The sequence below is a fragment of the Macaca thibetana genome, chromosome 7, assembly GCF_024542745.1.
Source record: "Macaca thibetana thibetana isolate TM-01 chromosome 7, ASM2454274v1, whole genome shotgun sequence".
Classification (NCBI taxonomy): Eukaryota; Metazoa; Chordata; class Mammalia; order Primates; family Cercopithecidae; genus Macaca; species Macaca thibetana.
In genome coordinates, this window is record NC_065584.1 from 54,597,725 (window position 1) to 54,622,297 (window position 24,573).

General features: G+C 37.2%; 1 protein-coding gene across 7 annotated transcripts in view; it reads left to right on the forward strand.

Annotated features, from left to right (window-relative positions):
• DDHD1 (DDHD domain containing 1) overlaps positions 1 to 24,573 on the forward strand; it is a 119,924-nt gene that overhangs the window by 43,704 nt on the left and 51,647 nt on the right. For 2 of the 7 annotated variants that reach the window (XM_050800080.1, XM_050800083.1), the window contains exons 2-6: positions 11,254 to 11,427; positions 12,060 to 12,080; positions 19,005 to 19,106; positions 21,378 to 21,506; positions 22,862 to 23,009. In XM_050800080.1, coding sequence (XP_050656037.1) covers positions 11,254 to 11,427; positions 12,060 to 12,080; positions 19,005 to 19,106; positions 21,378 to 21,506; positions 22,862 to 23,009 — 574 coding nt within the window. The remainder of the gene's footprint in view (positions 1 to 11,253; positions 11,428 to 12,059; positions 12,081 to 19,004; positions 19,107 to 21,377; positions 21,507 to 22,861; positions 23,010 to 24,573) is intronic. The other 5 variants (XM_050800084.1, XM_050800086.1, XM_050800085.1 and 2 more) reach the window with 3 other exon arrangements.

Here is a 24,573-nt window from a genome sequence, read left to right on the forward strand (position 1 = left end):
ACACACAAACCATACATAACTCACACTTTCAGCACTACTGAAAGACAGATAATACCATGAATTTTTAATTACCTTTATACATTCAATGGTTCCTGTTGCTGCTACAAATCTGTGAGTGGAAAGAGTTGGGTAAGGAAAGGCTTGAGAGACTGAGAAAAGAGAAGAAGAGACCAGAGGTTAAAATAAAGCACAGACAAAATCACCCTCAGAAAAAGTCCCCAACTTTGCCAAATACAAAGACAGGTCTAGGACTTGGTAATTTACAGAACTAGCTACATTAAGCTGTATGAAAGTGAGCGGGACCACAAGTAGGCAGCTTCAGAGTAGCATTGCTCCTACAAGAAGAGACAGAGAAAAGATAATACCTCATGGAGGCATGGCAGCAAGAGGAAAGAAGGAAGTGGGGATAAAATTGAGGCTTCTAGAGAAATGAAAGAGAAACAAGGCACGGCAACCCATCCCCCACCCAACAACTCCACCATAGCACCGTCCATTATAGGCGCTCCTCTTTACTAATCTGCAGAAGTGAATGCTCTTAAACTAAGAGCCCAAGAACCCTATTCACAAAATGCTGAAGAATAGAAATGAATCAAATGCTAGACAAAGCTACTTTAAGAGGAATATAGAAATTTGAATGAAAGTGTTTCAGTTGATAAAACTTCTCCCCGAAAAAGCAAATACAAAGGGAAAGGGGATCTCAGTGCTTCAACCAAATAAAATATTCTCAAATCTGTGAAAATACTACAAAAACCACAAACTTAGAAGCAGAAATCTAAACTCTGACATGAGAAAAAAAGAAGTGAAAAAGGAAGAAGTGCAACAAAATTTTATTGAACGCAGGAAAGAAATTGAAGACAAAGGCAAAGCCATCTCAGAAGACTACAGTAATCCAGCTTTAGAGCTGTGGTTTTGCTTTTTGCAGTTTCAGTTAGCCAGTCAACCAGAGTCCAAAAATATTAAATGGAAAATTCCAGAAATAAGCAATTACAACTTGTTTTTGGTTTTGGTTTTTTTGAGACAGAGTCTTTCCCTGTCACCCAGGCTGGAGTGCAATGGCACTGTTACCAGGGGTCCTTGCTCCCAGAGCTCCCAAGATGGCGGCGGGCCACTTCCAAGATGGTGGCAAGCCTCGTGTTCTCTGACCTGGGGTTCTTAGCCTCACAGATTCCAAGGAATGGAATCTTGGGCCATGTGGTGAGTGTTAGAGCTCTATTAGAAGCCGTGGGTCATGGAAGAGAACCTTGGAAACCAGTGACTAGTGTTCAGCTCGATTAGGACGAACCCAGGCACTTAGCCGTGCAGGAACAATGGCAAACCTTTAGCCCGATTGGGAGCTGCAATGGGCGCCTCGCTTGATCAGGAGCACAGCGGGCATCCTGCCGGATCCTGAGGGATGGAAGTCAGCGACGGGTCTGCGACGGCAGCAAACAACAGTGGTGGATGGCAAACGGAAGCTCAGCTCGAGTCTTAACAAACATGGACCAGAAGAGAGGGCAGTTGCAAGATTTAATAGTGAAAACAGAGCTCCCATACAAAGGGAGGGGACCTAAAGAGGGTAGCCGTTGCTGGCTCAGATGCCTGGATTTATATTCTGATCATTGTCCCTCCCACTGTGCTCTCAGGCGATAGATGATTGGCTGTTTCTTTACCTCCTGTTTTTGCCTAATTAGCTTTTTAGTGAACTCTCTTTACTACCTGATTGGTCGGGTGTAAGCTAAGTTGCAAGCCCGGTGTTTAAAGGTGGACGCAGTCACCTTCCCAGCTAGGCTTAGGGATTCTTAGTCAGCCTAGGAAATCCAGCTAGTCCTGTCTCTCTGTCTCCCCTCTCAACAGGAAAACCCAAGTGCTGTTGGGGAGGTTGGCGGGTGACTGCTTTGCTTCCTGCTCAATTGGGGTGTAGTAGGGGTTGTGTAGTTGAGATTTCATTAACATCGGAGCATGGGCTAGCAGGCCGGTCCAGGGGACTGTGGTAGATCGTAGTCATGGACTATATCTGGGGCTCCATTTGAAGAACCGTTTGTAGTTTTACAGCTTTGATGTGGAAACCTTGTAGCCACAGGTAGTGAGGAAATTTAAGAGCGCTTGGGTGGCTTGATGGCACAAGGTTTCAGAACGGGCAACTAAAAGTAAATCATCCACGTACCAAAGGACAAGAGTGTCCAGGTATGAGAACTGGCTCAAGTCTTGGGCTAGTGCCTGGCCAGATAGATGGGGACTATCCCTGAACCCTTGGGGGAAAACAGTCCAGGTGAGTTGAGACGTTGGGTGCAAAGGATCTTCAAAAGCAAACAAGAATTGAGAGTCAGGATATATAGGGATGCAGCAAAAGGCATCCTTAAGGTCCAGGACTGTAAACCACTCTGCTTCCTCTGGTATTTGGGAAAGCAGAGTATAAGGGCTAGATACAGCTGGGTATAGAGGGACAGTGGCCTCATTGATAATCCTGAGATCTTTCACTAACCTCCACTGTCCATTGGGTTTCTGTACTCCTAAAATTGGAGTATTGCAGGGGCTATTGCATGGTTTTACTAGGCCTTGGGCTTTTAGGTCCTTAACAATTTTTTTGAGTCCTTGTTGGGCCTTGGGTCTAAGGGGGTACTGCCCTTGGTAGGGAAATGAGGCAAGATCCTTTAGTTTAATTTGAACAGGATGGGCATTTTTTGCTCATCCATTTTGTCCCTTCTGTTGCCCAGACTTCAGGATTAATTCCTTCTTCCAGCAGGGGACAACAAACAGGTGTTCCTTCTCGTATGTTCAGGTGAATAATGGCCCCTGCTTTTACTAGAATGTCTTTCCCTAACAAGGGAGTAGGGCTTTCAGGCATAATTGGAAAAGCATGTGAAAAGAGTAAAGTTCCCCAGTCACAACTTAGTGGCTGGGAGAAGTATCTAGTGACTGGCTGTCCTAGGACTCCTCAAATAGTGACAGATCTGGAGGACAGTTGTCCGGGACAGGAGAGTGAGACTGAGAAGGCCGCGCCAGTGTTCAGGAGACAGTTAACTTTCTGGCCCTCAATGGTCAAGCATACCCAGGGCTCTGTGAGGGTGATGGCATGGGCTGGTGCTTGCCCCGGGCACCCTCAGTCCTGCTGCTGGATCATCTGGTTAGTGGCTTCTGACTCAGAGGACCCTCATCCCCTGGGGCAGCGGGCCTTCCAGTGATTCCCTTGACATAAGGGGCATGGACAAGGGGGCGGCTTATTTCTATCTGGACAATCTTTTTTAAAGTGTCCTTATAGACCACACTGGAAGCAAGCCCCATTAGGCATTCGATGTGCCCAGCCTTTCCCTTTTCCAGAGCCTCCAAAGTCCGCTTGCCTGAGGGCCGTGACTAAAGTGGTGGCCTTTTTTTATCCTGTTTGTCCCATTCCGCCTGCTCCTCCTGATCTCTATTATAAAAAACCGAGGTTGCCAAGTTCAATAGGGTTTCTAAGTTTTGCTCTGGGCCTCAGGCAGACTTCTGAAGTTTTTTTCTAATGTCTACAGCTGACTGAGTGATCAACTTATCCTTTAAGATTAGTTGGCCTTCAATAGAGTCAGGTGACAGAGAGGTATGCTTCCTCAAAGCCTCCCTTAGTCTCTCCAGAAAGGTGTAGGATTTTCCTCCCTTCCCTGTGTTATAGTGGACATCATTGAATAATTCATAGGCTTCTTGCTAGTTTTCCTTAGTCCTTCTAGCATGCAAGTTAGCAAATGTGTGCGGCACCAATCTCCATGTTCTGATTCTGTGTCCCAGTGAGGGTCTACACTGGGAACTGCCTGCTGGCCTGTGTGGAATTGTTCTCTTTCCTCTGTTGTCATCCTGTCATTGACCTGACTGAGATAACAGAGATCGCCAAACTCTCGGGCTGCAGTTATGGTGGCACTTTTCTTATTTGGGGTTAGTGTCTGATTTAGCAGTAACATTATATCTCTCCATGTCAGATCAAAGGATTGTCCTAACCCTTGTAAAACATCAGTATAGCCATCAGGGTTATCTGAGAATTTACCTAGGTCTATTTTAATTTCCTTTAAGTCTGAGAGAGAGAAAGGCCCTACATGCACTCTGCTTGGGCCAAATTCTCCTCCCCCTACTGCTTGGAGAGGGCATAATCGGGGAATATTGACATTCTTTGGTTCATCGTTTACCCCTTTGTCTATCTCCTTTTGGACTGTTTGGGTTGAAGGCGGGGGGTCTTTATTAGTTGGGGAAGGAGTCAGGGGGACACCAGGGTAGGGAGGTAGACTCTGAGGGCTTCCTGTAGTGCATAAATCACACTTTTTACATAATTGCGAGTTGTCTCTTAATGAAAAGAAGGTTAGTACATATGGCACTTCACTCCACTTGCCTTCTTTTCTACAAAAGAGATCTAGCTGTAAGATGGTGTTATAGTTTATACTTCCCTCAGGAGGCCAGGTTTCTCCCTCTTGAAGAGGATATCATGGCCAGGCGGTACTGCAGAAGAATATAATTCATTTCTTTCTTAGCATCTGATGGTCAAATTGGTCCCAGTTCTCCAGAATACATCTTATGGGCGTTTTTGCCTTGGGGGGAACATTTCCCATCTGAAAAAAGAGCATAGAGATGCCAGCACCCCTAGTCATTTTCCGATGAGCATTAGTCCTAGATCATCCTCTATGGTCCTAATGCTTATTCCTTTCCAGGGTGCGTAACCACCCATGGACCTCTGCTTATCGGATTAGTTATGCTCACCAATGTAGTAGCCCTATACCCCTTTTCCTCATTTCTTGACCACAAAGAAAGGGGTCCAGGCTGTTGGATTCTAGTGGTCCTTTACCAGCGTGCCCAACATTGCCTTTGTGCTCAGGGGTGAGTCCTAGAGCTGGGCTGGGTTCCGGAGTATTTCGTAAAACCCAGCCGCCCCATCAAGATGCATTCCCATAAACAACATTTCTTTTGCAAATTCGTTTCAGAGAGAATGTAGGTAACCTTTTGAGTCAGGATTGAGATATCTTTTTTGATTCTGTAAGTACTTTAAGGCTTGGCTGAGTGCAAACAGCTCGCGCCTTTAAGCAGACCAATTATTTGGCAATTTTTCTAACTCTGCTTCCACAAGAGTCTCCCTATCAATTACTGAATACCCATTTTGGTTTTTCCCTCAATCACGTGGGAGGAACCATCTACCATCCTGTCCTGTAGGGAGTTCCTCCTAGGTCTGGTCAGACCTTTGTATGGTAATTAAGATTTAAATCCCCTGTTAGGAAATCTACTGGGTTCAGGGAATTATCAGTGGTTAGTGTTAAATTACCTTTTTTTAAACAGAATAGCCCCATACTTTAAGATTTTTGAGTGAGTAAGCTACCTTTTTGATTTTTTGACTTAGAATAATTCTGAACTAGGAAGCTGACAGTGAGGTTTCCTCTAAGTTACTTTTCTACTTTCTTCTGTTAGCAAAGCAGTTGCCGCTACAGATTGAATGTATCCGTGGGTTACTACGTTAAGGATTTTTGATAGGAAAACTACAGGTTATCAGTGGTCTCAGTGTTTTCAGGCTACGCCCTTGTTTACACTGACAACAAGGTAGTATTGGAGTGTTACAGGGTCACGGAGAAGACCTTCAATTATCAATTATAGTTTTAAATTTACCCTGGCTTTTAAAGGAATAGAGCACACTGGTTTTATTTACTATTTCTTTCTCTTTCTCTCTTTGTCTCCCTATCTCTCTCTCTCTCCTCTGTCTCTCTTTCTCCTCCGTCTCTCTCTCTCTCTCCTCCGTCTCTCTCTCTCTTCCTCCTCCGTCTCTGTCTCCTCCATCTCTCTCTCTCCCCTCCGTCTCTCTCTCTTTCTCCTCCATCTCTCTCTCTCTCTTCCGTGTCTCTCTCTTTCTCCTCCGTGTCTCTCTCTCTTTCTCCTTGGTGTCTCTCTCTCTCTTTCTCCTCTATCCCTCTCTCCCCCCTCCTCTTAGCCATTACAAACTTGGGGCCCTGGCAAGGGTGGTAGGGAACGGGTCCCACATAACTGTCCATGTCGAGAGCTGTATACCTAAATCCGGAGGGACACCAGGGATAAGAATCCCTGGGTTTATAGCCTAGATGCCTAAGGACACAGCGTAGAGCTTCCTTAGATCCCTTTGGAGATACAACTTGGTAGAGGAATTGAAAGTCTGAACCATTAGTACCTAGGAGGCAGGGATCAGAGAAAGGAGATTCAGAGGTAAGGAGAATTTTAGGGCTACACTTTCAAGAAAGTCGTGGTCGGGACCCAGGGTATGGGTCAGAAGGAAAGGTAGGGGTGCACGCACGGGTGACTGTTGAATAGAGACTAGCCATGATCTCAACCAGCTAATGCCAGGAGTTCGGGACAACAGCTTTCTGCCTCTAGTTGGCCCTGGGCTTCCCCAGGAAAATTGAAAGCGGAAGCTGATTCTAGGCAGACCAATGCTCCCAACCCAGAAGGGCTGGGGGTTGTTAGAAAGCCTTTCCAAAGATAGCCTCACACCTGAGTCTTAAGTCCGGCAGCCACACTAATCGTTTTTAATGGCCAACAGGTGCCCGGTATTTTCTCCAATTCTAAGGAAGAATAGGACAGAATAGCAAGCGAAAGTGGTCCAATATTACCGTTTTGGAGGTCCCTTCCTGGTCGCCAAATATCGGGGATCCTTGCTCCCAGAGCTCCCAAGATGGTCGTGGGCTGCTTCCAAGATGGTGGCAAGCCTCATGTTCCCTGACCTGGGGTTCTAGGCCTCACAGATTCCAAGGAATGGAATCTTGGGCCATGTGGTGAGTGTTAGAGCTCTATTAGAAGCCGTGGGTCACGGAAGAGAACCTTGGAAACCAGTGACTAGTGTTCAGCTCGGTTAGGATGAACCCAGGCACTTAGCTGTACAGGAACAACAGCAAGCCTTTAGCCCAATTGGTAGCGGCAGTGGGCGCCTCGCTGGATCAGGAGCACAGCGGGCACTTTGCCGGATCCGGAGGAATGGAAGTCAGCGGCGGGTCTGCGATGGCAGCAAACAGCAGTGGTGGACAGCAAGCAGAAGCTCAGCTTGAGCCTTAATTAAGGACCAGAAGAGAGGGCAGTTGCAAGGTTTAATAGAGTGAAAACAGAGCTCCCGTACAAAGGGAGGGGACCCAAAGAGGGTAGCCGTTGCTGGCTCAAACGCCTGGGTTTATATCCCGATCATTGTCCCCTCCCACTGTGCTCTCAGGCAATAGATGATTGGCTATTTCTTTACCTCCTGTTTTTGCCTAATTAGCTTTTTGGTGAGTTATCTTTACTACCTGATTGGTCAGGTGTGAGCTAAGTTGCAAGCCCCGTTTAAAGGTGGATGCAGTCACCTTTCCAGCTAGGCTTAGGGATTCTTAGTCGGCCTAGGAAATCCAGGTAGTCCTGTCTCTCAGCATGATCTCAGCTCACTGCAACCTCCGCCTCCTGGGTTCAAGCAATTCTCCTGCGTCAGCCTCCCAAGTAGCTGGGACTATAGGTGTGCACCACCACGCCTGGTTGATTTTTGTATTTTTAGTAAAGACGAGGTTTCACCATGTTGGCCAGTCTGGTCTCAAACTCCTGACCTCAGGTGATCCTCCTGCCTCAGCCTCCCAAAGTACTGGGATCACAGGCATGAGCCACTGTATCCAGCCACAGTTACAAGTTTTAAATTGGATGCTTTTCTGATTGGTGTGATGAAGTCTCCAGCCATCTTGCTCCATCCTGCCCAGGATGGGAGTTTTTCCTTTGTCTAGGATATGCAACTGTTTATGCCACTAGTCCATTAGTCATTTAGTAGCTGTCTCGGTTATCATATCAACTGTGGTGGTTTTGAAGTGCTTGTGTTCAAGTAGCCTTTATTTTATTTAATAATGGCTCCAAAGTGCAAGAGTAGTGATGCTAGCATATGGTTGTAATTGTTGGGTTTTATTATTAGTTGTTGTTAATCTCTTACTGTGCCTAATTTATAAAGTAAGCTTTATCATAAATACATGTATATTACAAAAACATTATATATAGAGTTCAGTACTATTTAAGGCTTCAGGCATCCAGTGGGGGTCTTGGAATGTATCCCCCACGGACAAGGGGGGACTACTATATATTAATTACAAGGTGCCAATAGGAGAATAGATTCAAATAAAAATCTAATAAGAGCCATTGATAAAAGGAAGGAAAACAACCAAGAGAATGTAAAAAGTAGTTTAAATTCAATACAGACAAAAGAAGACCTAACATGCTTAAAATTGGAGTCCCTGAAGAAGAAAAGCAAATCACTAGAACAGAACTAATTAAACCCTAACTCAAGAACACTTTTCAGAAATAATAGGAAATTTGAAATTTTACGTATTAAAAGGCCCCATCATGGACAGATTAATACAGAACAGCTGAGTCATAGCCTAGTAAAACTATTAGATTTTAAAGACTTTTTTCCTGGACCTCTTGAGAGGGGAAAAAGGATTATATTATTAAAAGGCTGACATCAGATTCCTTAAGAACAATATTCTTTTTTTTTTTTTTTTTTCTGTCTCCCTCTGTCACCCAGGCTGGAGTGCAGTGGCATGATCTTGGCTCACTGCAACCTCCACCTCCCCGGTTCAAGTGATTCTCATGCCTCAGCCTCCTGTAGCTGGGATTATAGGCATGCACCACCATGCCCAGCTAATTTTTATATTTTTAGTAGAGATGGGGTTTTGCTATGTTGGCCAGGCTGGTCTCAAACTCCTGGCCTCAAGTGATCCACCTGCTTCAGCCTCTCAAAGTTCTGGGATTACAGGCATGAGTCGCTGCACCTGGCCTAGAATAATATTCAAAGGAAGGCTACGGTGGAGCACCATTTTTAAAAACTCGAAGAAATAAAGCACAAGCTAGCCAACCTGTCTTTAGAGTATCAGATAAACAGTTTGAACACACAAGAATTTAGGAAATATGTGGTGATAATTTACTATATTTAAATGTAGACCCAAGACTTAAAACAGTGCCGGGGACATAGGTATAATTTTTATATGTTCTGACAAAGTAAAAAGAATAAAACTAAAAATAAATGGGTGAACAGAGAAAGAGAGATAGAATTAAGGTCATTCTCCACAATATGGGTAATAAATGAGAGTCATACAATACCATTTAAATGGATTGACCAGATAATAAAAGGTAAAGTAAGCAAAAAGGAGATTTGGGTTGCTCTGAAACACATACATACACACACACACACACACACGCCACCACCACCACAGAGAGAGAGAGAGAGAGAGAGAGAGAGAGAGAGAGAGAGAGAACCACTGGAACAGAAAATTAGAATTTTCCTAACTACCAAAAGAAAGTACAAAAAAAGCAAAAATAGCAGAAATATAACATAAAGAAAAAAAAGAATAAGTGTGAATAATAAACATGGTAACTATATAGAGTTGAGTTCAAATATGTCAATCATATTAGTAAACATAAATGGGCTTAACTCATCTATTAAAATAAAAAGATTTCAAATGGCTTTATAAAGCAAAACTCAATTCTATGCCTTACATAAGGGACGTATAAAACAGTGATTCCAGCCATCAAAAATAAAGGAATATGTAAAGATATTACAGGCAAATGGAAAAAATAAGAAATCAGGAGTTTCCATTTTGATAAAGTAGAATCCAGGCAAAAACTATTCAGTATAACAGTATGTTTATAGTGGTTAAAACCATAATTCACAATGAAGTTATAATATTTTTTGGTATCTAGGTACCAAATGACACAGCAAACACCTAAATATACCAGAATCACTGTAGCAGAATATAGGAGAATGCAAGTAGCAATAGAAACACATAATAGAAAATTTTAAATACATCGCAGTACAAATCTGGTATGACGAGATGTTTCAAGATCATCTAGTGTATTTCTTGTCTCAAACCTGAAGGTTAGCCATTTTTTTTCAAGGACTCTTGGTTTCTTTTAATGGGAAATGATATTTACAGTTCACAATCTTTGTATTAGGAGTGTTCACTTATACTGGGTTTGTCTTCAATTCTAGGCCTTTACTAGGACCTTTTTTTCAAAGAGAAAATACATCATTAGTCCATACTGAAATTTTTCGTTAAAATTTATGATTACAAGCTTTTTTATTTGATTTTTATACTTGTATCTCTTTTGTTTTATGCTTAAAATCTAGGTTCCTAATGATATTAATAAAATTAATACATTCATCTTAACCTACAGTTTCAAATTAGTAATACAAATAGTATTACTGACAATATGGTTATTGCAAAAGGTTTAAGATGTTTGCTGTTCTTTTTCTCCATATTTTATTTCCAAAGATGTATGTACAAATGACAGAGTTTTAAATTCACTTGAAATAATTTCTCTTTGTGTGATTAAACTACTAGCATTCTACATGATTAAATTCATTTGTTTCATTTTGCTTTTTACTTTTAGGGTTTTGTTATTTTTATTTTATTTTTGCTATATTAAAAAAAATTGTGTTAAAGAATTCAAGATAGCTTAGCTGACAGTTGTGGTTTATTTTAAATAACAACTAGAAGTCTTAGGTTTCTAGGGACAGTGTTTAATCAAAAGTTAGCCAAGAAAAATTTTTTTTTCCCTACAGTAGATTAAATATTTGCTAATATAATAGTTTCATTTATCTTGTATACTTACTAGAAGCCTCTAGTCTCCAAGGCAGCTCTAAAAAGTGCCACACACTACTACCACACACACTATTTCTAAACACTATTCTGGATTTTATATTAATATTTTCTAAGACATTGGAACTATCATCAGAGCCTTGCATGAAACTCGTTTTAACGCCTTAGGCTGCTAATTTTGGTTACTCAGAGTCTCAATTATATACATAGCTGCTCATCTATTTTTCTAGTGCTAAAGTGATTTTTAGGTGTAATATTTAATATAAGTAAAAGTATATGCCATAGAATATGATACACTCTGGCTCAAAATCTGGGTTTTAAAACTTTAAATGGGCCAGGCGCAGTGGCTCATACCTGTAATCCTAGCACTTTGGGAGGCCAAGGTGGGCGCATCTCTTGAGCCCAGGAGTTTGAGACTGGCCTGGGCAACATAGCAAAATCACATCTCTACCAGAATAATATAAAAATTAGCCTGGAAGATCAAGGCTGCAGTGAGCTGTGGTCACACCACTGCACTCTATCCTGGGCAGCATAGAGCAAGATAAATATCTCAAAATAAATAAATACAAATAAAACTTTATATGATTGTATTGCGTCATGAAAATCTGTTTTTGTGACAGCAGTAGCAAAATATAAGATTGTAGATACTATGTCTCTTTTGGGGAAATTGAATCTTAAAATGTATAATTCTGTGATTTTTCTTTTTCAGAGGCTGATAAAATACCAGTAATGCGTGGACAGTGGTTTATTGATGGCACTTGGCAGCCTCTAGAAGAGGAAGAAAGTAATTTAATTGAGCAAGAACATCTCAATTGTTTTAGAGGCCAGCAGATGCAGGAAAATTTTGATATTGAAGTGTCAAAATCCATAGATGGCAAAGATGGTAAGATCGATTGATACATTTAATATATTCTACAAACCAAGTAAGTTGTTGATAAAGTTTAGAGTAGTTTGTGAATTTGACATAATAATTCAGGAGGTTTCGAATTAGAAAATTTGATTTTTTTAAACATTTGATTATTCTAGAATTTAAAAATTAACTGCTATAAATATCTGAACTATCTCAATTTTTATTTTAATATGTATGGTCAATGTCATGATATTAACACAGTTTACTATAAATGTACAAATTGTTACAATGTACTCCCTATTTAATCTTTTTTAGTAATTTTTTAGTTAACAAAGGAAATTGAACTTAACCAAAAAATTCCTTGTCATTATATCAAAAGACAAGTTTCATTAATATTTCAGTGTTCTTTTCCTGAAGTTCAAAAAAAAATCTTTAATTATCTTTGTGTATCTCTCAGCTATCCCCTATTGAAAACCGTATCAAGTTTTAATTTGGAACAATCTACTCCTCACATTTCTTTATTCAGCACTTGCATATTTTTGTAACAGTTAAAAATACTATATAATAGCCAAGATTGCCACGTTTTCATTATGTGTCTAAATCTTGAGTAAACTTCAAAATATGTGGTAAAGTTAAAAATACTTCTATTGTTCCATTTACTGCAGGCAGTGGGATCAGCTATTCTGGTGAGTATAACTGTACAGGTAGATTAGAATTTGTAGTTTTCTCTGAAGTTTTTCTTCTAAAAGCGTTTCTTCATCCATGCTAGCCTTTATTTGGGAGGTTTCTTGACAAGCTCTGCTGAATCCAGTGAATTAAAATATGAATTTATTTTTTTCCTGTCCCCTCCTAAAACATCTCTAAGGCAGAAAAACTTAATATTGATCAGGTAATTTACAGAATGAAGCTTGAAAAAGACGAATTATGTGGTTGGAAGTAATTGTTTATATGACATAATTAATGTCAACAGTAAGCTTTAAGTTGGCAGGGGATTTTTTTTTTTCTTATTGTTAGTAACATTCCATGTTTTTTCTCTCTTCCACTCTTTGCTCTCTCTTACCTCTCTGAACATATGTATATATTTGTCACAAGAATCTGTGTAGTTTAGCTTATATCAAAGTAAAATATCATTTACATCTAGTTGGTTAAAAGTCTACATGACTGAGGAAAACTTGTGACTTCTGAATAAATTGGCAATTAAAGCTAACAAATTTATATAATAATAGTTGTCTGTTATGTGCCAGATACCGTACTCTGGAAATTCTAAATATATTATTTTCCTAATCTATAGAATCAAATATGTTGTCATTTCACTATAAAATGTAAAGGTTCTTACATATCAATAAATAAGGAGCAGCCCAGTATAGGAGCTGTTTCTAGAGATTGCCATGTAATACTTTGATCTCCTCATAGCAAAAATAGAAAGTTTTGTATGTTTGTGATCTTATGGTAGTGACTGAAATACTTTATAACTTCTCATCACTATTGATCAGAATAATTTCAAAAGTCTGCTTCATAGTATTTGAACGGCAAACCTTTTATCATAAAATAATCTTACTGCCATTGGAGAAGTCTGACTTCCAGATTTTTTTTTCTGTCTATTAGTTCTCCTAAGTCTTCTGCCACAAAAATGTCAATTTCACCATCACAAACCCAGTTTAGTCACCTGAATTTCTTATTATTAATGCATGAAAAAAATCTAGGAGCTTGGAAGAGAAAGAGGATGGGTATGAAAAATACAAGTAGATGGTTCCCCTTTCTCATTCTGTGTTCAGAACTTTTTTTTTTCCATTTGCTAAGTCATCCTGTGGAGATTAATCATCAGCTCTGTTTCATCTCTAGATTCTACCTGTTTCTAATCTTGTTTTTTACTACAATAAAAATTCAAATTTAATATGTCCTTTTTACTTCTGCTTCCTGCCTAAATGTTAAATGTAGCAAGATACTTCAGTTTTTCTGAAAGTGTTTGAATTTAAATAAGACTGGTGTAAGAAGATGGTTTATTTGTGTGAGTACATTTTTAGAATGTCTTTGCATATGTGTATGTGTGAGTGTATATGTCAGTTCTAGGGTAGCAATCTCTCGGATATTGTAATTTTTTTGTTATCTTTATGGATATACATGGAGTACTAGAATTTTAATTAGTAATGGAAAATTATTAAATTAGTAGAACATTTTTGCATTGTAATCTTTCCAAAATGATTCTTTGAGGTTCGTTAGAAGAAAAAAATTTTTATAGTGTACTGTAGCATATAAGATTCAGCATGTTCTGTTATTAGCAAAGATACAACTGAACATATCTTTGAACATATCTTTGTCGTAATTTTTAGTCACTTTATTTTTATTCAGTATTAAACGTATTTATATCTTGTGACATTTGACTTTGAAAATTATGGGAAATTGCGTAGTACATTTGAAATTAATAACAAGTCTTAAGGAAAGAACATTTGCTATCCAAAAACCACCATTGTTGGGAAAATAATTCAAACTTATAACTACAAAGACTAAAAAATATTATAATCTTTTGAATGTACTGTTACCTCTAAGCTTCTGAAATTTTATACTTCATTAGTTTGAGGGAGGAAAATACCCTTTCCACCTAAATTTTCTCATGTATAAAGCCTTGACTATTCATATTGTCAGATTTTGAATGATCCCATGTGTAGTAATGTGGTAGGCACTTTTGTGAGAGAAATTGACAAGGTTTCTTCTACCCTCAAGGAGTTTTAAGCCTATTAGAGTAAACAAAGTCAACAGATGAAAACAGTTACAAAAGAGTAACTACAAGAAGTCATAGTATTAGACAGTCAATATTACATATTCTGAAAAGATACTTGGAATAAAGTGAGTAGATAATCACAATGCAGTGGAATTATTCATATAAGGCTTTCCGGAAAAACCTCACTTAATAATTTAAAACATTTAAAAATACTATATTCAGGGATATTTATTAAATGCTCTAGGGAATATCAAAGAAACTAATAGTTCTTGCTGACAGGGACATTAAAATAAATAATAATTCCTTTTTCTTCCGACCTTGGCTGTTTGGTTAGGGTTGTTCTTGCCACAAACAGATTAGATGTACAGTTGTCCCTTGGTATTTGTAGGGGATTGGTTTTAGGCGCACCGCCCCCCCCCCCACCCCCACCACCAGATAACAAAATCTGAGGACATCCAAGTCCCTTTAATAAAATGGAGTGGTATTTGCATATGACCTATGAGCATCCTCTTGTATATTTTATTTTTATTTTATTTTATTTTTTGGAGACAGGGTCTTGCTCTGTCGCTGAAGTGCAGTGGCATAATCACAGCTCACTGCAGCTTCTAACTCCTGGGCTCCAGGACACTCCCACCTGAGCCTCCCAAGAAGATGCACACTACCACACCAGGCTAATTTTTTGTTTTTTTTTAATTTTTTGTAGAGACAGGGTCTCACTATGTTGCCCAGGCTGGTCTTGAACTCCTGGGCTCAAGTGTTCCTCCTGCCTCAGGCCCCCAAAGTGCCAGGATTACAGGTGTGAGTCACTGTGCCCAGTCCTCTCTTGTGTATTTCAAATAATCTCTAGATTATTTATGACACCTAATACTGTGTGATGCCATGTAAATAGTTGTATACTGTATTGGTTTTTGATTGATAATATTTTTTATTTTTTTTTATTTTTGTCCCCAAATATTTTTGGTCTGTGGTTGGTTGAATCTGCAGATCAGGGATGCCAACTGTATTTAATATTTTCCTCTTTATTAACTTCCCTTACTAATCTCAAAATGAGCATTGAATTAACAAGACATGAAAATTTGGCACACTATGTAGTTCTTTGTAGCATACAAATAAAGATACCCCACAAAAAGATAATGACTTTGTGATTTCGATACTTTAATCCAAACTTAGTTCTCTGTGAGAGTTAAAATGAAAATTGATTTTCTTCTTACTCTACCTCCTGGGCTAGAAAATGTTTATCTAGTAGTTTAACAAATGAAAGCCTATTGTTTCACTTGGGATGAAACATAAAAATAGAAATCAAGACTTCAACAAGTAATTTGGTAAACATTAATACTTAAGTCTGCTAGATTAGTGTTTCACTCATTTTACATCTTACCTATCCAAACTTGCATAGTAATCAGTAAAAAATAGGTTGAACTGCCAGGAGGCGGAGCTGGCAGTGAGTCAAGATAGCGCCACTGCTCTCCAGCCTGGGCGATAGAGCGAGACTCCATCTCAAAAAAAAAAAAAAAGGGTTGAACTGAATGGGTAAGTGCAGCACATCACTCTGCCCAAAAAATGAGTAAACTCAATTCAGTCGTGAGAAAACTCGTACTGAGGATGGTTTTACAAAATAACTGACTGACCAGCATTCTTCAAAAGTGTCAAGGTCATGAAAGACAAGTAAATACTGAGGAATTTGTCACACAATAGAGTAAACTAAGGAGACATGACAACACAACACAATGTGGTACCCTGGATTGGATCGTAGAACAGAAAAAGATACTAGTAGAAAAACTAGAGAAACCTGAATAAAGTCTGTGTATTAGTTAATAGTATTGTACCAGTGTTAATTTCTTAGTTTTGTTAATTATACTATAGTTATGCAAAATGCTAACATTAGGGGAAGCTGGATGAAGGATATGTCATAGCTCCCTGTACTATTTTTGCTATTTTCTGTTAAGTCTAAAATTACTCTAAATTACAAAGTTTAAGTCTAGTAGAAGGATTAAAATGAAATACTAAAAAATATTCAATTAACCCAAAATAAACCAAGAAAAGAGGAACAGAGATACAAAAAACAGGTGGGACAAAGAGAAAAATAAGTGGAAAAATGACAGACCTATTCACCCATATCAGTAACAACAAATATAAATGTATTTGTATATATAAGATAGTTAATACTCCAATTAAAAGGCAAAGTGACAGATTGTTTGAGAATGCAAGACCTGACTATAAAAATCACAGATAGATTGAAAGTAAAAGATTGGAATTTTTACAGTTTCAGGTAATTTCAGGTGCCATAGCAGCACAGGTGTTGGTGTCTCTGTAAAGATTTATGACATTTAACAAGCTGATGGATGAAGTATGTATTCCTATCACTGTAGCTGAATAAATATACCCCATACTGTGAAGATAGCATTTCAAAGCTCAATTAAAAAGATGGATGGGTGCTCACCTTCTAACTAGCTTTCCTTTTCTCCTCTCTTTGGTGACTAAGAGGATTCCCACCTTCTAGCTTTTAGTTATTATTTAATTTTTATAAATTTATCTAGCTTTATTTCTCTGAGGTCCAAGAAATATTGCCAGGAATTTTCTCATTATAGTTGGCAGGTTTGACATGTGTAAGACTGCTTCCCTGGGGTTGGAATTTTTCAGGTTGCCAGCTTTGCTAAAGGGAAAAGTTAGTTTTTCTGTTGTAGGAATTAGTATGTCAGCAGCAGCAGTAACCCTCTTTTGCAATACTCTAGTGCTTTCAGAATCATATAATGCAGAAAGTTTCCTTAAGATATAGTAAGGAAATTTATTGGAAATATTTTTGGTATTTTAAATCTTTTTCATTGCTATGTAAGACTTTAACATATTAAAATTTTAAATGTTAGCATTAATCAGCATTTGCAGTTGTGTTTTGAGTTTATGCATCTTTTGCTAATGCTACGTAAGAATTTCTAACTAAAAGTTTATTTTTAAAAAAGAAAATTAAACAGTGCTTTCTGGCATTTGAATTTTCTTTAACAGTGATCTTTGTTTGGATCGATAGTAAACTTTTTTTCCTCTACTGTACTTATCATAGTACCCCTAATTCTGTGCTTTGGGTTGAAAAAATTAAGCTCTGTATGCTACAGGTTGTGTAATAAATAAAGCAAATGACTTTCAAGTGAAAATAAGAATTATATTTGAAAAGAAAGAACCATGTCTATTTAATTTTGTGAAAAAGTTTTAAATATGTTTCTCTGGAGGATGAAAAAAAGTTTTTCTTTGTTTCTCCATGTATAGGGGTGTTTGTCTTTTTTTAATCCTTAAATTATACTGTTGTTTTAGAGAAGAAAGCCTTCATTTGTGTATCTTGGCTAGCTTTCTGAAAGTGTTTACATAACTTTAAAACGTGGTCAAATGGTCCATATATTTCCCATTTCGTTCTCTTTTAATAATATGGAATTAGTTCACGTTAGTTTTACTACCAGATCTACAAAATCTAGTTTTTGTTTCAAGCAGTAAAGTATCAAGTTTATGTCAGTTTGCTTTACTTTGATATATTAGCATCTTTTTCCTAATGAATTTTTTGTTTAAAACTGTTTCCTGGTCTAAGTGGTACATCTGCTCCTCAGTAATTGACCAGAAGGCACATGAAAGAAGAAACATTTTCAGTGAAGAAAAGTGCATCAGTTGTCATTTTCTACCTCTCCATGACAAGGAAATGTTTTTATAATCCTGGCGTAGCAATCCAGCTTTTAGTTCTAGTTTACAGTTTTTGTAGCCATCTGATTACATATAGATATAGTTATTAAGTGTCTTGTAAGCATTTCTCAATTACTTTTATTACACAAATCTTTGCATATACTATATCTGCATATTCAACAGATTTGTTACATTTCTAGTATTATAAAACAGGAATTAAGTATTTTTGTATTTGAGCAGTATTTAACCTTCAAATGTCACATTAATATAGAAGGGAGTGAGGATGAATATCAAATGTATTTGAACATAAATTTGAGCTAATCATAAAGATTCTGTAATTTATTAACTGGTGAGAAACTAATTTGTAAGGTTCAAGTTCAAGTGAACTTTTAAATAATTGCTTGCTTAAAATATAAACAAATTTATATAACTACTAAAATTTGACAGGGAAAATGTTGACTTTAAGGTTATCTACTGATTTGCCAAATATCAAGTCTGTGCCTCGCTTTACTCTACGTTGTCTGTTTAGTGCTTACAAGTTGTCACAGCATACATTTTTACTAATGACTTTTTTCATTATTTTATTACAGTCTTTTCAAAGGCAAAGTTAAAAAGCAGAGCTTCCAGTTTGATTTTTGTTTTTTAGTAAAAGTTTTGTTTTTTAAAGTCTTTTAATAACTTGAATGGAGTTGAGAAAAGAATTTTTTTTTCCCCTAAGGGAAGGTTCCATTATACTTCAGTATTGGAAAGCATCTAGTAGAATGTATGTTGTGGTATCTTCTCGGGAAGGCTGCATTAGATATGTAAAATGTTATTTATTGCATTCTCAATTTGTACATCAGCTGTTGGCTATGTCAGTCACAAATTTGGTGAGAGTAAATAACCTTAGTATTGTAAAGGTGGAGTTTATAAATCTCTTAGCATTTGAAAATGTTATGTTCTTTTTAAAAAATTCTTTCTATGCAAAGACATTAAACATGATAATCACAGTTGTTTTTAATAAATTTAGATATCATTTGCCTTTTTTCTTTCAGTAAAGGTACAGCAGCTATTTGATAAACATTATACTAATGTTTTGCTTTACCGATTCTTAGAAATTATATAAATAAAGCATTTAGAATAATGTTTTTCAAATACAACTTGTTTTTTAAAGTTAATACTAGAACAAAAAGGCAAAATGGCAAATCTCATTTAAAATTTACTTTGAAGCTCAGTGTTTTTGCTTTCTTAGTTGTCTACCACCTCCCTCCCTTCTCCCTCCCTTCTCTGTTCAAATGGAGAAGATATAAGGAGAGTACAGATGCGGCAGGTCTTAAACGAAAGCGTTCCCAAGGTACAGTAATTGTAGTTTTATTTCTCCATGTAGTTATATTCCTGGCTTATACCATTCAGTTGCATTTAAAGCAAAGAAAGTATTAGTTTTTTAAAAATGTGTCCATTGTACTATTTTGTTTACTGCTACTTTATTATGTGTATAAATATTGGTAAACAGTGTATGTAGTCCAGTAACAGGATGTTCAGATGTTCCCCAACATTAAAATGGTTTACTTTAAGATATGTGGATGATTTAAGGAGGAAAAGCATTTTTCTGGCTTAACATTAATCTCTAAATATCTTGGTCTTATAGTTTAACGTTTTAAGCATCTGTTGCTCACAACTATTTTAACAAAAATGTGGTTTAGAAACATACAAAAGCTTGAAGTCATGGCATGGATCAGATATGTAATTAGAAAAGTGATTGTTAAACCCTTGCAAAAGATTTTTTTTAGTTTATGAAAAGTTGTTTTATTTAAAAAGCTGACCTTATTATTTTCTTTGGAGCTGAAGATATAATTTATGTTCATTATGTTAATTGAATCTTGATCTGGTGTACAGTGTTAGTAATGTGCCGTGGCAGGTAAGTAAAATATAAATTGGTTTTTCATAGATTTTTGAAATTGCATATTTAATATAACTAAGAAGTACTGTTCCTTATAATGTCCTTGTATCCTAGTAGGCAATAGGTTTTCATAAAAATGTCTTATGATCATAGATCTTGACCAGAGCTATATTTTTTTATATTTAGCTTGAGGTTATTTTCAGCCCATCTTTAAATCAGAAGAGTTAGACTCTGCCTGTAGCTAACTCTGTGGCAGGTCAGTTTATGTCTTTGTACCTCTGTATTTTTGTAAGTAAAATGGGAGATAATATTTTGCCTTGAAAGAATTTTAAGAAAATAAATCAAGCATAAAATTCTTTAAGAAAGAATAAAATTCTTTTAAGAATTTTAAGAAAATCTGAAGATGGGTATGTTAATTTTTTCTACCTATATACCAGAACTATAAAGGAAAAGCTTGAGGCCCTCAAAACATAAGAATTATCAAATTATGAATTGATGGATATGTTTTATCAATTTTTTTACTACTTCCACAAACATTGCTGTATTTGTGGTATATGTGCCAGACACTGTGATAGGATATTCTTTTTGGTGCTAGGGATATAAGAAATGATCAAGACACAGTCCCTGGCTCCTGGGACTTATGAATTCCTAAAGAATATAGGTTCGGAGTTTCTTTCAGGCCTCATTTTCGCCAGGCATATCCCCAGTTACAGAAATGCAGCAACCATACTGGGTGTTTTTTTTGTTTGTTTTTTTGTTTGTTTGGTTGGTTTTTTTTTGAGACAGGATCTCTCTCTCTGTGTTGCCTAGGCTAGAGTGCAGTGGCATGATCATAGCTCATTGCAGGCTTGACCTCCTGGGCTCAAACGATCCTCCTGCCTCAGCCTCCCAAGTAGCTGGAACCACAGGCATATACCACCATGCTCAGCTGATTTTTTTAGTTTTTATGTGGAGATGAGGCCTCACTGTTGTTGCCCAGGCTGCTGTCAAACTCCTGGGCTCAAGTGATCCTCCTGCCTCAGCCTCCCAGAGTGCTGGATTATATGTGTGAGTCAATGCACCCAGCCAACCATATTGATTTGAACATCGTGGCAGAAAAACATTTCCTTAATTCTGTATACTAAAATATCTTTCAGTTTTGGATTTGTGCTATGATGAGCAATATCCGGTAATTATTGGCTTCACCATCCATTCCAAAAATACCTCATTTTCTAATAGATTATTCTTTTCCCAGTTTAAAGGTAATTTTTTTTCCCCTGAGTCTTATTTTGTCTAGCACTTAGTGAAATTTTTACAAATCATTTGATATTTTTAGTAAAATCAGTAGAAGAAACTGAAGTGAAGTTGCTGTGTCAAAGCTATTGAGAGCTTGAGGTATATATGCCTTAGACCCAATGAAGAGTCAGCCACATCGCCTGGAAAAGCAGTTGTTTAATTATCAAAACACATAGAAACTGTATATTAGAGGTTAAAATTATGATGGTTAAGTCACTCAGTGCTTTAAAAGGTTGCCATTCCCTATAGCAGGATTAATCATTTATAAAATAAAGTCCCTATCCATTACTTGCTTCACATAACTTTTATGTGAAATAGTGTTTTATTGAATTAAGTTTCATATCTGAGTTTGTTAGATAACATTGATTTAAAAATCTGAGTGTTATAATTTTTCAAACAAATAAAGTTTGTCTTGGAGACTTTCAAATTAGCTTTTCCTTTTTACAATAGCTGTTCATAGTTTCAAGTTGAGTAGAAACCATGTGGACTGGCACAGTGTGGATGAAGTATATCTTTATAGTGATGCAACAACATCTAAAATTGCAAGAACAGTTACCCAAAAACTGGGATTTTCTAAAGGTAATCATTAAATATTACTATAGCTTATCAAAATTTTGGGAATCTGACTTTTTCTCTTATATTCAAAATAGACAATTCATGTTCTGTTTTTAGTATGTTTTAAATGTATTAAATTTAGTGACAGATTCCTTTTTAAATGAAACTTTTTAAGTTGAGGTGACATGTGTTCGTCAAGGAATAACTATATATTTAGAATGATTTGACAAGATTAATAAATATCTTTTATACTTCTGAAAGCACAAAAGCTGTTAAACCTAAATTGTGGCAGTTGAAATATAGTGTCAAGGAAGATGAGGACTGAAAATTTTCCATCATATTTAGTGACCTGGAGGTCATTGGTGACTTAGATGGATTGATGGGGCAGAAACCAGATCGGCATGGGTTGAAGCATAAGTAGAAAATGAAGCAATGGAAGCAATGAGAATAGACAACTCTTTTTTCTTCTTTTTTTTAAGATGGGGTCTCACTCTGTCCCCTAGGGGGACAGAGCAGTCCTCCGAACTCAAGCCTCCTCAAGGGCTCAAGCAATCCTCTGAACTCAGCCTCCTCAGTAGCTAGGATTACAGGGATGCACCACCATGCCCAACTAATTTTTTTAATTTTTTGTAGAAACAGAGTCTCCTTAGGTTGTCCAGGCTGGTTTCAGATTTTTGGCTGCAAGCCATCCTCTTGCCTTGGTCTTCCAAAGCTCTGGGATTACAGACTTGAAATACAGTGCCTGGCCTGACAACTCTTTAGACACGTTTGACTACACGAAAGAAAAGAGAGAATGATACCTGGGGAAGATGGGAGAGCATTATCAAAAAATACATGTAAAAAGAATTTTAGAGTTTGATACAATTTTTATACCATATTTTACATTTTTAATTTCAATAATGTGCTTTGAATATCTTTTTATGTTTATTACTCAGTTGTATTTATTTTCTGAATTACCTTGTGTAACTAGCTTAATTTGCTATTTGAATGGTTGTCTCTACTTTTTAATTAGTAGGCTCTCTTTGTATACTTAAGTAATTATGTGTTATATTTTGCATATTTTTTCCAGTTTGCCATTTCTTTTTTCCTGATATTTTCTTATTATAATATAGAAGCTTTAAATTTTTATATATTCAATTTGTCCTTCTTTCCTTCCATTTCTTTCTCTTTATGGTTTCTGGCTTTGGTTTTGTGTCCAGTTCACTTTATATCACAGCTGATCAATATATACCTTCTTACAGTTTTTATTTCCTCCCCCCCCACAGCCAGTGAAATTTTTTCATAATATTCCTTTTACTTCTTTTTTTTCTTAAAACATACTGTGGAAAATGCTATTTCTCAGATTAAATAGTAAATTTAGAATTAAAATTTTTCTACAGCATCAAGTAGTGGGACCAGACTGCATAGAGGTTATGTAGAAGAAGCCACATTAGAAGACAAGCCATCACAGACTACCCATATTGTATTTGTTGTGCATGGCATTGGGCAGAAAATGGACCAAGGAAGAATTATAAAAAATACAGCCATGTAAGTTCTTTGATGAATACATTCTATGTCTAGTCTAGAATCCAAACTTTCATCCAGAGTATAAGAGATATTAACAGTATACTAATTCCACTGCATGTTCCTCCAGTGCCAACTGTTCGAATACCTCTTAAGTCATAGATCAAGTATCTGGACCAAATTTTGAGAGGGATTATGTCTACTGGATGATGATGATGTTTGATTTTTTTCTCCCCACAGTATGGAGAAGAGGAGGGATAAGGAAGCCTTTTTAAATCTAATATATTAAGTTAATTTATAGTCTAAGGTTGAAAGCAAGAAAAATATCTAGTTTTAGGTTATATCTTACTCTCTGAACTTCAGAAACTAAGAATACTGCAAAGTTGCACAACTCTAAAAGGCTAAGAAATAGCCAATTAGCAGCTTAACCTATCCGATTAATTGCTACCCAAGGAAACTGAACTCTGAATTTTATGTGGAAAACAGTGGATTATTTACCAACACACCAGACAGGTTATTTACCTCATTAGTTTATTTATATTCAGTTTTATCCTAAAACTTTTTAAGATGTTTTAGGGGTATATATGATATTTGCGTGTTTCAAAAACATTAATGACTTTGTTAAAAGGTCATGTTAGGGTTAAGGGTTCCACCGCAAACTTGGCTGTGAGCTAGCAGCCAGTGTAAAGAAAAATATAATCGGTTATAGATGATGCCAGGAGAACAAGTCTGTTGTTGACAAGTCCAGTTTATTTGATTCTGAGGCTTATAAAGGTTCATTTGAGTCCTTATAAAGTAAACGGTGTTATGATACTAGGAAGTATGTCCTCAGCAACACCTGTATAATAATAATGCAATGCTGAGTTTTATTTCACTTTTTATTGTAACATCTCTTAATGTCAGCTAATGGATTAAAGTAAAAATACAATTCAACTTCTTTTTATTATTATTATACTTTAAGTTCTAGGGTACATGTGCACAATGTGCAGGTTACATATGTATACATGTGCCATGTTGGTTTGCTGCACCCATTAACTCATCATTTACATTAGGTATATCTCCTAAGGCTATGCCCCCCACATCCCCTCACCCCGGTGGGGCCCAGTGTGTGATGTTCCCTACCTTGTGTCCAAGTGTTCTCATTGTTCAGTTCCCACCTATGAGTGAGAACATGCAGTGTTTGGTTTTCTATCCTTGTGATAGTTTGCTCAGAATAATGGTTTCCAGCTACATCCATGTCCCTACAAAGGACATGAACTCATCCTTTTTTATGGCTGCTCGTATTCCATGGTGTATATGTGCCACATTTTCTTAATCCAGTCTATCATTGATGGACATTTGGGTTGGTTCCAAGTCTTTGTTGTTGTGAATAGTGCCGCAATAAACATACATGTGCATGTGTCTTTATATTCACATGATTTATAATCCTTTGGGTTTATACCCAGTAATGAGATTGCTGGGTCAAATGGTATTTCTAGTTCTAGATCCTTTAGGAATCACCCCACTGTCTTCCACAATGGCTGAACTAGTTTACACTCCCAACAGTGTAAAAGCATTCATATTTCTCCACATCCTCTCCACCTGTTGT